The sequence below is a fragment of the Coenobita brevimanus genome, chromosome 66 (genome assembly GCF_032717465.1).
Source record: "Coenobita brevimanus isolate Jiangsu-jjx chromosome 66, ASM3271746v2, whole genome shotgun sequence".
NCBI classification, from domain to species: Eukaryota; Metazoa; Arthropoda; class Malacostraca; order Decapoda; family Coenobitidae; genus Coenobita; species Coenobita brevimanus.
This window is the reverse complement of record NC_137019.1, coordinates 969,579-986,110: the sequence shown is the minus strand read 5'-3', so window position 1 is coordinate 986,110 and position 16,532 is coordinate 969,579. Positions and strand designations below refer to the sequence as shown.

Below are 16,532 nucleotides of genomic sequence, written 5' to 3'. Positions count from 1 at the left end.
GGCAGATATGTGAGGAGTGAGCCAGAGGTATTCAGTTTCCTAAATGCGATGATATACTTGATATTCTAAAGTTTAATTTTGCTATCTCCAGCATATTTTACTCGGGAGACTTTTCCAAGTGAACAGATTAGATATAGCCTTCATTAACCCGTTCAGATCGGGTGCTTCTAAACTCAGTATAATTGATTAACAGCACCAGGAATAATATATAATAGATGTCCCCTGGCTAAACAAGCTGTGAGTGATCAGAGAAGGGTTGAACTGTGAAGCCAAGGGGTCAGAAGCGGGTCTGGAGTGATTGCATATTGAAGCGTGGGACGAGAAGGCAGTGGAAGGGATGGAGAAGCCTAATGCTGAGAGGGACGGAATAGAAGTGATGAGTGAGGAGAGTCGGGGAGTGGGTAGTGAAGGTTGGAATGGACAAAATGAGGGAGAGACAGGGAAGGAATAGTGAGGAAGGGGGTATGAGGAAGGGGTGAAATGAATGAGGAGACCAGAGGGAGAAAGAGTGATGAATTATAGAGAAGAGAGGCATGAGGATAGGCTGTGAGAGGGAAAATGGGAGAGGGATGGAATAGTGAGAAGTTAGGAGAGATGAGGGTGTGGGAGACGAAGAGAAAGTAAGAGACGGAAGAGTGAAGAAACAGGAAGGGTGTGAGGCACAGTGAGCGAAAGGGAGGGAAGGGATTAAGAGGGGACAGAAAGACGTGTGAAATAAAGAGGGGAAGGAGGGCGTCCGAGATGAAGGGAAAAATGAGAATGACTGAGAGAGGAATGAAGCGGACGGGAGGGAGTGACGAATGATGAGAAGGGAATGAGGAATGAGGTAGAAGGGAATGAAGACTAAGAGGGAAGGGAACAAGAAGTTAAGGTTCGGCCACTGTTAGACACATGAATGAAATATGTCACACGCACATGCTAGCCGTGAATAACGACGTCTCGGCCAATGGTAGAGGAGGTGCCATCAAAGTGCTGGAAACAGATGTGAAGAGAACACGCAGCCCACAGGTGTACGAGAATGAGTCCCTGCCTTTCGTCAAGTCGGCACCTGAAGATATAGTCCTTCCTGTCGCTCCCGGTATTATATTTGTGTGGACGAGTGAAAGGTTATTATTAAGGTGTGGATTACTGGTGCTTAAAATGACACTCAGGCTCTCTGAATGAAAACCATATAATGATATAAGCATCAAACTTTTCATCATCAGATTTGCACTTCATTTTAGCTACCTCCCTCCTTAGTTGGTAAATTAATGATCTTTTTCTCTGAACCTGTGCCCTATCTTGGTGTGTCCCCAGGCGCCGATATATATACAACTACGGTATATACGTATCAAAGTGCCGCGTTGTTTGTTTGTTTGTTTGTCTTTCAATCACGCCCAAACCAGGGGCCCGAGACACCCAGACCCATATATATTCTGAATCAAGGTGACCCAAGGATGGTTTTAGGAGGGTCTAAACTCAGATCTGGGTCATTTGAGGTCACCAGTAGTGTTAGCCTTTTTGGCCCGGGCAATGCCGGGTACCCCTGCAGCCCAATTTTTGGCATGGAGACTCACATGACCTCCTGTTCGGACATAAGCTATGTGAGGCTGACCTCCGAGGTCATCTTAGGTCACTGGTCGGAGGTCATTTGAGGTCACCGGTAATACACGCTCGAACGACAGGACCCAACAGCCCAATTTTTGGCATGAAGACTCACATGACCTCCAGTTACGACATAGGCTATGTGAGGTTGACGTCTGAGGTCATTTCAGGTCACCGGTCAGAGTTCATATGAGGTCAGAGGTAATAGTAAACAAGTGCACACAAATACTGTGTGCTAGTCTGCGAAAGCTGAAACAGAAAGTTCCTGACCTCTTATAATCCCTCTTCATAAGCCTAAGAGGTATTGTACATGGTCGTTCTGGAGTAGAAAGACTGAACCAGAACAAATACGATTACCGGCAGTGTTCGCCTTTTCGGCCAGGAACGCCGGGTACCCCTACTATTATATCTATCTATCTATCTATATCTATCTATCTATCCATCTATCTATTTATCCATCTATCTATATCTATCTATCTATATCTATCTATCTATCTATCTATATATATAGGCCACATATATATATATATATATATAGAGAGAGAGAGAGAGAGAGAGAGAGAGAGAGAGAGAGAGAGAGAGAGAAAGAGAGAGAGAGAGTCCTTATTAACATGCCAGAGAACTGGATGTCTATGTGACAAGTTAATTTAAGCTTTGGTCTCTGGGCCAGTTAATTTTCAGGGGTAGTTACAACTTCACCACTCTCCTGTCAGCGTCTGATTTGTTAGATTCATGTTCACCACACCATAGTTTACCTTGCCCTCACTCGTGCAACAAACCAGCCTCCAACACTGAGGCAAACATGTCTGACACAGTGTTTCCAACATGTGCGCCACAGTGTACGTGACAATGTCTTGAGCAAGTCTCGAACACGTTTGAAGCAAATGTGGCCAGATCACAAGAGAGGAGAGGAGGGAGTGAGAAGAGTGAATAAGAGAAGGGAAGGAGAAGGGAATCAGGAGTGAGACGGGAGAGAGTGGGAGGAAAGGGGAAGAGGTGATGGGAGGAGATGAAAGGTAACGGTGGGGAGTGAGAAGTGAGGAAAGGGAGTGAGAAGTTAGATGATTTAAGTGAAAAGAAGTTGTAAGGAGACGAGGGAAATGACATACATGCATACGCACATACATAATGTACTCATACACACATGAGAGAGAGAGAGAGAGAGAGAGAGAGAGAGAGAGAGAGAATATCTCCGAGATGAGTGAAATGAGGCAATTAGGAGAATCAATACAAGTTACCGTGATACTGGACCAATTTGAGCACACACACACACACACACACACACACACACACACACACACACAACAAAATCAATAATGATACACAGAAACACAAAATAAACTGATACCGTTATACCTTCCATCCATCCGTTCCTGTACTGCCCCTGAAGCAGAATATACAGTACGGAAAGAAAAAAAAAAAAAAGTGTCTCCTGTTCACAGTAAGTCACACCAGCAGGTTGTGCTACGCGGTGATTTTCCGGCAAGAGTTAAGTCTCTAAATGACTGGCATAAGCGTTTGCTCTGTAATGATGGAGTGTATATATTTATAAACACACACACACACACACACACACACACACACACACACACACACACACACACACACACACACACACATATATATAGTCCTAACTCACAAATGGTCAATAGCCTTCTAAAGAGATAATAATAATAAAAATAATAATAATAATAATAATATTATTATTATTGCCTATTTCGAATCATTCAGGAAAAACACAATAACACGCCATATCAATTAAAGCAATAGGTATGATTTACTGCAAGGCCACAGTGAAATGTGTGTGTGTGTGTGTGTGTGTGTGTGTGTGTGTGTGTGTGTGTGTGTGTTTAATACTGTCCTTATGAGACGAAATTTAATGTTTTTCAGACGTGATAATCTTATGCTTGATTTGGTGTGATTAGGTAAGGCTGCTAGATTAGTAAGAGATGTTAGTCAATTATCTCAGGCAAATACGTCCGGCTACCGTCAGGTGGGTCTAGGATGAACGAAGTTATGAAAAAGAATGCAAGTTAATGTATTTACTTATTAGTTGGTTCAGGTAGCTTCAATCACCCAGGTATGATGTTTAATTAGGGAACACTATCACGTTACAGTCACCCTATACCGCGTGAATTAATTTGGACATGTCGTCAAAATAAGGTAGGTTATTTGATTAAGGAACTTTATATTAACATTCTGATACCGACGGAACTCCTAGCATTTTAATTCCACTATGGGCAGGTGATTTGGTTGTTTTGCACGGTACTTCCAATGACAGGGTTTGAGGAATGGCCAAGCATCGTCTGGGTCGTGGGTTCAATGCTCATATATACGTAAGACTGATTCTGTCTTGGATCTATTTCTGGGCACATGACAGGAGATTCGCCCTTCTTCTCTCCTTGTCCTTCCTGTTAAGATGTACTATATACCGGCTGATTTGCAATAATTTTCCCTTTTCAACTATGATATGTTTTTGCAGAAATTACACACACACACACACACACACACACACACACACACACACACACATTACAGGTAAATTCAGCACCCTCCTTGTCCATGTTTCCGTGAATCCGGGCCAGGTTAGGTTGTGACGTCAAGCTGGGCGAGACAATTTAGATAAGTTATGTTGGTAAGGTTTCTCTACACTGCGTCAAATGCATCCCACCAGTATTAACATCTTCAGTCCTATATGTTCTATTTAATTCCTGACACTTCCAGATTATCCACTCAGAACGCCACTTAAGAGGTTAATGGGGGTTATAACTATCCTCTTCTGTCTCAAGGTAGGCTAGCTGGGTCAAATATAATCACCCGGAGATAGCAAGAATATGACATCGAACTGAAGGAGATGTTACACTGGGCTGTACTGTTGTGCTGGGGATCTTACGACAGGTTTCAGAAAGATCACCCAGCCCTCATAACTCCTTAAGTTTATTATGGCCTTATTTCCTTTTTTATTCGATTTTATTACCCAGCAGAATAGATAAGGTTTTTGTGTTTATTATGAAAGCGAAAAAGAACTTGCCATTTTTCAGTCAGTATTGCAATATTTATTCTATGTTTATTTGAATGTATTTACGTCAAAATTTTCTCACGTCTCCTAACCTGTTTATTCGTAAATACTCGTTCACATAATTTATCATTCACTCTGCTAAATGTGTACTCCAAGTATATGCCGCATCTTGGTCATTACCTGAAGTTCCTGTTTACCTGACCTTTCACTCGTATGTGTAGTATGTTTCACGCTAGTTATATCTGCTGGCAAATATATTCACATTTTTACATATAGCAATTGTTTACCTTTGACGTCATGGCCGGCGAGGTGAAGAATATTTGTTTTCACATCTCCCGTGATATGGGTCTAGTCTGGGGCTGAAACACCGCCCCCGATGGCCCACAAGTGGTCAAAATTGGCTTGCTATATCACCCAATCATCAACTTCGCCAGCATAAGATCTTTAAACCTGGCAAAATATTGAGACACGGCCATAAAAATTCTCCGTATCCACACAATTCACTGTACAATGTTCCACGATACAGTATTCTGAATGGTTATGAGTGTTACGTGATGGGGTGTACCCTTAAATGACAATGGGTATCATGTAGCGAAGCGGAGCGGCGCGCGGACACCTTCCCATCTCCACGACCAGAGCCATACTGAGTGCGCGTTGGGTGGTGGATTGGATTTTAAACCGCGGAGTGGGATTCATTTCGAGTATGACCTCACGACCAACGAATCAGTGAGTAAATACACAGATACTCAATATATATGAAGTAAAATAAAAAAATAAGAAAAACTGACGGGTATAAGGAGATATAGGTAAAACTGCTGATACATAAATAGTCCATCTGCCACTGCTCTCCCCGTCATTCTCCCCAAACCTCATTTTTTTTTCCCCATTCAGGACATCTTTCTTCCAACCATCACCCTCCCGGCCCATTTGTTCATCCTTCCACACTTCTCCCTCCCCCCTTCTCTCTCTCTCTCTCTCTCTCAATTACTTCCCTGCATTTGTCACCCCTCTCTCCATTCCACTATGTCCCTGCTTCCCTCCCTTTATTTATCTTTCCCTTTCTCGCTCCATTTATATTCCTAAGCCCTCCCTAAACCCCTTCCAACCTCCACTTAGTTTTCTCCGTCCTCCCTGCTCTCTCTCTCTCTCTCTCTCTCTCTGGAATATTCTTCCCTGTCTCCTTTTAAAACTCCCTCAATACCTCTCCCATCCTCCCTCCCTCCCTTCCTCCTGTCTCTTATCTCCACATCTCCATTCTCCTTTCCCTCCCCCCCTCTCTTCCTCCCTCCTCCCCCCTACCTTTTTCCTTCCACAGTATATATATTTTACTTTACTCCCCTCCCCCCCTTTCCCCTTCCTCGTCTCCCTCACTTCTCAACTCTCCCTCCCACTTGCTGTGTTTCTCACTTTAAACTCTCTCTCTCCACATTACTTTTCCCTCCCTCCCTTACTTCCTTACTTCCCTCCACCTTTCTCTTTCTCTTCCTTCCTTCCCTTCTCTTACTCCATAAAATTTACATATCACGCTTTCTCCTTCCCCCCTTCTCTCTCTCTCTCAACCTACCTACCTACCTACTTACTTACCTACATATCCATCTAACTATCTATTCATCTACCTAGCTATCACACACACACACACACACACACACACACACATGGTACTCTCTTGCTTCAATGGCTTTTCCTCATTCTTCTCTCTCCCCTCCAATATTCTTCTGTTCCTCCAATACTTTTCTTCGATCTCTCTCCCTCCCTCCCTCCCTCCAAAATTCTCCTCCATCCCTTACTCTTAATCCCTCCCCCCTTTAATAATCTCCCTCTCTTTCTCCTTCCAATACTCTTCTCTCTCTCTCTCTCCCTAATATTTCTCTCACTCTCCCTCCAGTATTCCTCTCGCCCTCCAATATTCTGTTCTTTCTCCCTCCAAAATTATTCTCTCCCTCCAATATTTTTCTCTCTCTTCCTCCAATATTCGGTTCTTCCTTCTTCCAGTAACGTCTTCCTCCCTCCAATATTCTTCTTCTCCAGTCTATTCCATCTTGCTCCCTATATTTTCCTTTAATATTTTCTCTCGCTTCCCTCCTCCTCTCTTTCATCTTACGTAATATTTCTCTACCCCCACACTCCCTCTGCTTCCCTCCTTCCTTCCCTTCCTCCTTCCCTCTTTCCATTCCTCCTTCCTTTTTTCGTATCTCTCTTTTCTTATCTCCTTCCTCCTTTCCTCCCCGCCTTCTTCCCTCCCTCCATTCCTCCAAGCCTCCTTCCCTTACTACCTCCCTTCCTCCTTACTTCCTTTCCTCCCTACCTTCTCTCCTCCATTTCCCCCTCCCTACCTGTTATTTCCCTGCTTGCCTCCTTTCCTCATTTCAATCTCTCTCCCTTATCCCCTTTCTTCCCCTCCTGTCTCCTTTCCTCCCTCTTCCTTCTTGCCCATCTTGCATCATTTCCTCCCCGTCTCGCTCCTTGCCGTCTTCCTTCCCTGCCTCCTTTCCTACCTGTGAGAGTCCACAACACCTGCTCTCTGCTTCTCTCCTCCTCCTCTACCCTCTGCCTGCTTACCTGTATGCCTGCCTGCCTGCCGTGCTTCCTGTCTTACTACCTGCCTTGCTATCTGTCTGCCTGCCTGCCTGCCTGCCTGTCTCTGCGTCATGTGTGGGGGCTTAAGCAAGGATCTAGGGAAGTACTAACATTCTCTGCCTACACACTTCACGCCCACCACCATTAATACTAATAACACAACTACCACAATATTGTCACCAATAATAACACCACCACCACAACCACCAAAAATAACACCACCACCACAACCACCAACAATAACACCACCACCACAGCCACCAACAATAACACCACCACCACAGCCACTAACAATAACACCACCACCACAGCCACCAACAATAACACCACCACTACCACAACCACCAATAATAACACCACCACCAATAAACTACCCATTTCATCAATAATACCACCAACACCACCACCAACAAGCTACCATCTTCATCTATGCCACCACCACCAGCATCCCAGCAACCACCACCACCACCACCACCACGAGTAATAACACCACAGCTAAATCAACCCCACTATTATGACGAGGCCTACATCTTTTTATCTCCAAGGCAAGACGCTCGACAACAGAGAGCAACGTGAGCCTACCTGGTCGTTGCTGCTGGCTAAAACTCTGAAATTTACCTCCATTGCACTCATACTGTCAGTTGTACAGCACCTCTTTTCTCAGGGTAAACTCGCATTCACCTTAACACCTTCTCCTAACCGATTTATTCTGCCTGTTTCACCTTACTGTCCTACTCTGTGTTACGTTTAATCCTTCCAACATCGCCATACCCTGCGTAAATAAAGTTCAACAGGATATTAACCAAGCGGATCCACAAATAAATCGCTAAGGAGGAGGTGTTAGGGAGCCTCCTTACCCGGCGAGAATACAGGCCATGGTCCCTCCCCAACCCCGTCACAACTCCAGCTCATCCCATGTCCTTCTCCTCCACACACCTGTTTAACTTATTCTTGATCTCTTTTGACAATTTCATTCAGTTTACGGAAGAAATTTCGAAACTGAATGCTTACAGAACAGCCTTCAGTAACCCCCCTTGATTCCTCGCAGCTCTTCCCATCCTGAATAAAATCTTGGGGAGGGAGGGGATGAGTAAAGGGAAAAATAAGTCATCGTAGTCGTGGATGATCCTGGAAAGTATGAGGAGCCACGTCACAGATATCCCTCGACATCAGCAACTTTACCACAGATGAGAATTAACAATAGCTCTAGTATACACTCGAAGGATCACACTTACCGGAACATTAGTACAATGACTATTCCAGATAACAAAAATAAATCAGAAGTTAGGCGACATCATTAAACCACATATTCCTCATATCAAAAATAAATTAAAATTAGATGACATGATTAAACGGCCTTTGAATGAGATTACAAACTACGGACTGAACAGAGCTGGTACTTACAGACGTAGATCAGGTACAGCACAATAAATTACCTGAAACAAGAAAATCCATATCATAACAGACTCGATTAATTGACCCTACGATGAAAACACTACAGACATTTACTTTCATGTGCCTTTCCCATAAGACGTAACGCTGCTCCATATGGCCTAACCTTTGGCTGCTAGAACACTAATAACTAAATAAATGAAACAATAACTAAGATGGTTTTATGAGTTGCGGTTATTTTTTTTCTTATTCATCAGTAATATATCGTCCAATTAGGAGAGAGAGGCTTCGTCTATTCTTTTCCCGCAAAATCATATTAACAGAACAATAACTTCCGAAGAACAAAATAATAATCCGATTTATATCACAAGGCTCCATTCTCAATCGAGTCGATGCAAGTAAAAAGAAAAAAAAGTTTCACGCGATTCTTCACAGCCAATCATCATCATCATCATCATCATCATCATCATCTTCTTCTTCTTCTTTCCCTTCTTCTCTTTTGAGAGAGACCTAACCCAACTCAGTCAAGCCTAAAATGACCTAATCCAACCGAACCTAACCCAGCCTAACCTAACCAAATAAAACCCAACCCAAAACATATCAAAACCGACGTATTCTAAAGCAATCTAACCTAATCCGTCTATATCTAGTCGAACTGAACCCAACCCAACCAAAAATTACCTAATCAGACCAAACCCTGCCCAAAGTGACCTAACCTAACATTCGATCGGCTATAAATTCGCTAAGAAATTTTGATGCCTGAAAGTCTACGGATGTCACATTCCAAGTTTCGCCTGTTAGTGCACTAGTATAGTATAAGTATTGTGTGTGTGTGTGTGTGTGTGTGTGTGGTTATTTCGCCAGTAAAACGTCAATATAATTTTTTTTGGCACCTTTAAACGATGACACAGTATTTTGTTATATTACTCCAGTACTCGGCAAACGGCTTAAATCAGTTTGGGAGACTCCTCTGATTGAAGGGATTAAACTGCACATGGTGGACAGTGGGCGAGTGTCTGTCCCTGTGTGTGTGTGTGTGTGTGTGTGTGTGTGTGTGTGTGAAATAACTCAAACAGATTTTAGCCGATTTTAACCAAACTTAATGGAAATGTTGAGGATCTGGAAATGAATAAACCTGTTGATTGAACACCAGGTCAAAGGGCAAAGTTAACCTAAGTAGTGTTTATCCTGTTTACAGCAACATTTTGGGAATAATAACACAAATGTCAAGGTCACAGGGAAAGATCAGAAGCTAAGAACACACGGCAAGGTCAGATAAAACAGTTTCGACCTGATTTATGTCCGAATTGGTGGAAAGGTTAAGAGTCAAGCAAGAATGAAAACATTCGAGTTGGGAAGCAATCAGTTAAAGGTCAGGGTCACAGAGCAAGGTCAAAGTCCGACCTGTGTGTCTATGAACAAATGACTATAACATTTGACCTAATTTAAATCACACTTGGAATGAACTGAGGATCACCCAAAAGACTGACCTGATAGGTTTTAGAACAATAAGTCAAAGGTCAAGGTCACATGGCAAGAAAAACGAAGTTTTTACTTGACGTAGAATAAACGTTGTGGAAGGATTCAGTTTAAAAGAAAGATAAAAAGATTCGATCCTAAGAACAATCAGCCAAAGGTCAATGTGGCAGGGAAAGGTCAAGGGTCAAGGTCTCCGGGCAAAGCCAATTCAGACAGTTGGTGAAAGGGTTAAGGGTTAGGCAAGAATGAAGTAACTCGATCTGAAGCGTAATCTATCGAAGGTCAAAGGTCACATGCCAACGTCAAATATCCAGCCCCTATACAAGCTGGCGGGCGTGAATGTTGCAATCACTGCAGCCTCATTGTTTTAATTACATTCCTGCAACTCCCTGGCGATTTCATTTAACTCTGGGGAAACCTATCACAGAGAACGGACTATAAAATGTCAAAGAAATTTTTCCTCGATGAATGTTATCTCGAAAATCAAACAAAACTGGCAATTGATAGCAAAATAAATAAATAAATAAATAATCGTGGAGAAGGTGGGAACCATCTTTGGGGAGAATATAGATGTCCAATCAGAGACAAAAGTTCGATTTTTTTTTTTTTTTTTTTTTTGTGTGTGTCCGACTCTGGGCATAGGCTTCACAGCCTGCTATCAAGGCCCAGCAGTCCTCCTACATACCATACTCCTCTCTCTACATGTCACCACTTCGGCGCTAACACCCACCGTCCATATTGAATACATGCTAGGGCTGTCTCATACAGGACTGGTGTATTGGTATTAGCGGGGGTATTTTTACGACATGTCGGCGGGTCTTCTGGTAGATCAGTAAAGCCTGATTTAATGAAATTCAAATCCTTAAACTGTTCCCTGCCCCAGCCGGGATTCGAACCTGGGTCCGTAAGGACTGCAAGCCACCTCTCTACCGATTGAGCCACCGCCTCCCACTGCGTTTACGTCACACTTAGGACTTGTCCGTCACTTACCTTCCTGACGCAGAAATAAAGGGAATTTATCTACATGCACAGAAGCAGACCAAACCTCCCTCAGCTTGGGAATATTAGCCCCAAGACAAAAGTAAGAAGTAAAAGAGGTGAAATACTACGCGAATATGTGCCCCAAGGTGTTTATCTGAGGGATCACTAACTGTTTGAGCCACTGTTTTTGTCCTGATTATTATGAGGTTTCCGCGTATTCTGCATTAACATTCTTTTGAGGGTTGGGATGGCTGTAATAACAATGATAACTAAACTTAACAACGATGAAAACTAAAACATATGGTTATAGTTCTCTCTCTCTTAGCTTCCTTCCCTTCAGCGTCCAGCCCTATCCTTATAGTCTTTTCCTTCGTCAGTTCCCTCCTCGTCTTCTCCCCGTCAACCCCACCCTTTGAGTTTCCTTAATTACTATCCTCTCTCCTCCCCATCTCCATCTTCTTCTTCATGTGTCCCTCTTCCTTCTCCTATCCTGAATTCCTCTCTCTCCATCTCTCCCTTTATAACTTCTTTCTGCTCCATCGACTTTATTTCATTATCCAAAAAGCGCTTGACAAAGTTCCCCATAAAAAGTCCTTGAGCACTAAAGACGCATGATTTCGAAGGTATTGGTGGATCGATAAGTGGATCACTGCGGGGAAATAATGAGGGAAAATTAGTCTGCTCAGTACGATGACGTCCTCTTACCTGCGTCGCAAGATCTGGTCAATGAGAGCAAGGAGGGTTTATCTAGCTCTTGGTGGACACTTTGAAATAATCGTTTACTACACTCAAATTACTAACCCTACAGCACCCATTTTCAGAGGATATACAGTACACTCATGGTCCCTTCCCACCCTCCAGCACAAGCCCAGCTCATCTCATCCATTTGCCTGTCCACCACACTCATTTTTTTTCCCCTCGTCCCTCCTACACATACATGCTTGAAGGATATTAAAAAATGTATATATCACTGCATTCAAATCACTAATCTGACAACACCCCTCTTCACAGGGTATACTTTACTGCTCCTGCCTCACCGCCCACCGAATTTCTATCCCATCCTACTCATTCCTTTGCTCACCACGTTCATTTCTTAGCTCCCTCCCCCCCGCCTATGACAGCTTCCTAGCACGACCCAGGCCATGCTGTCGACGAACGCGCTTGTGTTTAATTGGACTCTTACTGCTGTTAGACGATTTATTCAGGCTGGAACAGTGAAGGGGTTAAGGAAGGCTATATTTAGTCTCTGCAGATCCAAAGGTCTCTGTAAAACTGAGTAAAACCATCTAGGGAGATGATATACAAAATACAAGTATCATGGCGAAATCGCATTCATGGCGTTTACGGAAATGGATCAAGCTGGATGGAAGTTACAAGTGATTTATAAACCAGAGAATCGAGTATCTTTCTATCTTCTTTAGGCTTGATGAACACTGCGGAAAATTTGAACATTCCTATACATACCAATACATCAGAAGTTAAGAATTTGTTAAGGTATAATTCATTAGTTTTAAATTATCTTCAGACAAAACTGAGAACACAGCTGGTTCCCTCACTGCACTACAGATGTCAACGGTAACTCATATAGTATTCCCGATTTACGTAAAATATATATACTGTAGAGTTCATGCTGTAAAATATCTAGACATGCTGACGCTATAAAAAAATTTGTGACAAAGCAGACACATTTGCACAACGGCAGATGGTGTAGTGATACTAAATACCTTATTTTTAAAACGTGATAAACTTTGAAAAAACAAATATAAACAGAATAAAACATTTAACTACACAATGAGTATGATACAACATGAGAAAGAAACACAGGAGAAAGATTTAAGCCCAGGTGTGAACAAATTATATGAAACCAGCTTGCAGACAAGGTTACGAAAGAGCAATAATAATAATAATAACAATAATAATAATAATAATAATAATAAAAACAACAATAAAATATCTCCACAAATCCAGCACTCAGTTTTGTTACAGATACCATTCTCATAATGTATAACTTCTTGGTGTTCCTGAATAATGAAACACATTAAACTACCTTTCTATTTTTTCTTAGATAACGGAGGGTAACGTTGCCTTCACAGCAAAATATCGAGTTGCATTTATTTCTTGCATGACGAGTGGTCGGTAGGTACTCTTCAAAGCGTACCGGGAAAGCCAAGGGTCTACCTAAGGCTGACAAAAACTTCCGCTAGAGAGGAGAATCGAACCCCGGTCCTTTGGGTTATTGGACAGTGATTTCAAGTTACTGCGCCACGTCAGTCCTTTCTGGTAACATCGTAGGTTACTAATGCAATACTGGCCAGTGTTTAAAATAAGGCACATATATTATTTTAGAGGAAATCAAGGTTCAGTCAAAATAAATCGTTAAGGAAAAGATGCTAGAATCCACTTAACCGCTTCAGTCCGACAAAGTATATTAAAATCTAATCTTACTATCTCCAGATGTTTCTATATTCAACATAAGAAAGGTCTGTAGTGGCGAGCTTATTAAGGATATATTTATCCCTCCATATAAAAAAAAAAAGTCTTCCCTCAGTTGAATGAAATCGTCTGGAGACAGCAAGAATAGGCTGAAGAATAAGTCACCGGATTAAGGGGATAAGCCCATGGGTATGCTGCCTTAAGTCTCAAAGATATAATCACATATCTACAAATAGTGGTCTCAATATATCAGAAGGTGGCTGCTTGTTTTTCTTTATATTTCACTGAATTTTGCCTCTCTCTCTCTCTCTCTCTTCAAATGCCACTCCTCCCCCAGCCTACCTACTTCCCTCCCTCTCTTCCTCCCTCCCTTCTTCATGCCCTTCCTTCTTTTTCTCCCCTCCCATTACAATCCATCCTCTCTTCCCTTTTCGCTCCCTCCTTTTCCTACTACCCTTCCATTGCCTCCCTTCTTTTTCTCCTTTCCCTCCACATTCCCTCCTCTCTTCCTTTCTTGCTCCCTTTCTCGTCCTACCACCCTTCTTCCACTACTCCCTTTCCTCCTTCTACAAGCTCTACTCTCCTCCCTTTCTCTTTCTCTCTCCCTGACTTCCTTCATCTCGTCCTCCATCATTCCTCCCTCTCCCTATATCCTCCTCCTCCTACATATATATTTTCTCCCTCATTCTCCTTTCTCCCCTTCCTCCACCCCTTCCTTCCCTCCACACCCACTTCATCTCCCAGCACAAACAAAACACTGGACAAACACAAACAAACAAACAGTGTGGACGAGAGACACAGATTGAACGTCTATTTATGGCCGCTAAAAAAATCCCAGACAAAAATGAGCCCTGGGGGCGAGTGATTTAAGGACGATTATTGTGGTGGGAGGCAGAGCACGTTTGGGTCTTCCCGTGTGTGTGTGTGTGTGTGTGTGTGTGTGTGTGTGTGTGTGTGTGTGTGTGTGTGTGTGTGTGTGTGTGTGTGTTCAGAGAGAGAGAGAGAGAGAGAGAGGAGGGGGGAGGTGGCAGGCGAGGGGATTATAAGCCAATCAATGGTAATACATGTAGTCAGTATAAAGCCCTCTGAGAGCGCAAACCTCCACCAACGCCAACAAAATTTATGATTCACAGTAGCAATTCCTCTTCCCTACCAGACGAACACTTTACGGTCTTAATCAGTTAATTCTACGGCCTTAGTCTGCTCTATTACACAAAACCAGAGAGACCATACCTCCGTCAACGCCAATAAAATTTATTATTTATTCCTGCCTCCGGTTCCGGATCCACTTCAGAATCTGATCCACTTTTCATTGCCACGCTGCCTGCCTGTCCATCACATTTAATTGAAATACGATGATAACTTTCTGAGATATCGTGCACAGACAGACAGACAGGCAAGTACCGGGTGAATACATAACCTCTACCCAACTTCACTGACTGTGGTGAACATGATAAACGGAAAGATAGGAAATATACTACCTTTGTGAATGAGTGGCGTGGAGGAGCAGTGGACATCGTGGGCTGGCTTGTGAAGGAGTGATTACGAGAGTGCTTATTCTAACCTAAAGGTCCCTATCCCATTACAGCTCAATGCACAGCGAAGTATGGACATATTGGAGGGTTGAATTCACTAGTTACCACGTAAACGCATTCCTGCTTAATTTCATGTCACCAGAATAATTTCCAAGGTATGGAAATGGTCCAGTTCTGTCGGGCGAAATCGAACAAACCATAAAATGTACAGTTCTGCTCAGTATCTCGTTTACATCATCATCATCATCATCATCATTACAACTTTCTTATTTAGGCAGGGTCCACAAAACAAGGGCAGAGAAAGCAGGAAAGTGGGAGAACTATCACATGCATCGCCAGAACAACGGACCTGACACTCATGTGCACATCAATCAAGCCCATAATACCCTGGCTCCAACTCACAGGCCTACCCATCTACACATTTTACTTTTATCCTCATTTGTAGTTGCGCTTCACATTCCTTGCCAGATAAATTCCATCTGTTATATAAAACTGGGTCAATATCAAACAAAATCTAATCTTACTAGACACCTAATGAAAACTAACAGACGAGACCAAAGCTGGTTGGCAAGGTTGGAATCTAACTTTATTAGTTCGGCATCTCACAAGTGCAAGAGGAGGACTGACGGCAAATGCATTGTAAATATTCAAAGGGAGGCAGGACGTGGGGTATCCTATCATATCACCATTGGCCGCAAATGTACCGATAACAGGCCGAGACATCTTATCTCTTTGCGCTACAGGAAACAATAAATAACTGTCTGCACAGCCGAGGTCTAGAATCCCTTTGCACTTCTGTGGCTTCGAGACACTGAAACTCTTTAAACCCGCTTGACTTTTACTGGTTAGTTCAGCAAGATCTCATTGGGCCTTGATACGGTTTCGGAAGGGTGTAAGGACATTGATGAACGCCACTCTAGTTTATGATCAATGTTTTCTGTACACTTCTGGGGTTCTGAACTAATGAAGCGAGGTACTAATCTTTAGTTATCATTGTTTAGCAAGACCTCATTATGTTTGGGTACGATTTCGAAACGATAAAAAAAAATAATAATAAAAACGACCGTCGCAAAAAGCTACAGCTGCGGGCAGTTAATATTGCCCGACTTGAACACGAAAAATAAAGACACTGAACACTGGGTTTCGAAGCCCAGTGATGCGTTCTTCTGACCTTAACAAACTCCTTTAGAATACTGAGAGTCTGCCTGCAACTTTACCTCTAATGTTTTGGGAAAAATGTGTTAACCTTTTCAGTACGATAACGTTCTGTTTTGTTCTACTGTGTTTACCTTCAGACGACCTTATTTAGAACTAGGAGGGCCTCTATTCCTGAAAAGACTAAATCAACTCACATTAATACCTACAACAACCCCCATGACAATTTCTGTTATTTTAGCTACAGCCACATGATTATGTTTAACTTAGGATGAACCCAATAAATGAAGTTAAGTGCAGAGAGTGTAGTATACATGGAAAGCTCTCTGGTGAATGAAGAAGGAAAGGAGAAGACTTTGGATTAATACCTAATGACT

The 16,532-nt window shown here is 42.7% G+C and overlaps 1 protein-coding gene across 3 annotated transcripts in view; it reads right to left on the bottom strand.

The window, feature by feature from the left end:
• LOC145405221 (uncharacterized) overlaps positions 1-16,532 on the bottom strand; it is a 211,249-nt gene that overhangs the window by 144,732 nt on the left and 49,985 nt on the right. The window contains exon 1 of one of the 3 annotated variants that reach the window (XM_080276642.1): positions 4,891-5,173. The exons of the other annotated variants lie outside the window; for them this stretch is intronic. Within the exon in view, the coding sequence (XP_080132768.1) occupies positions 4,891-4,902 (12 nt within the window). The 5' untranslated portion in view covers positions 4,903-5,173. Of the gene's footprint in view, positions 1-4,890; positions 5,174-16,532 lie in introns of those variants that run through there. 3 annotated transcript variants of the gene reach the window in all.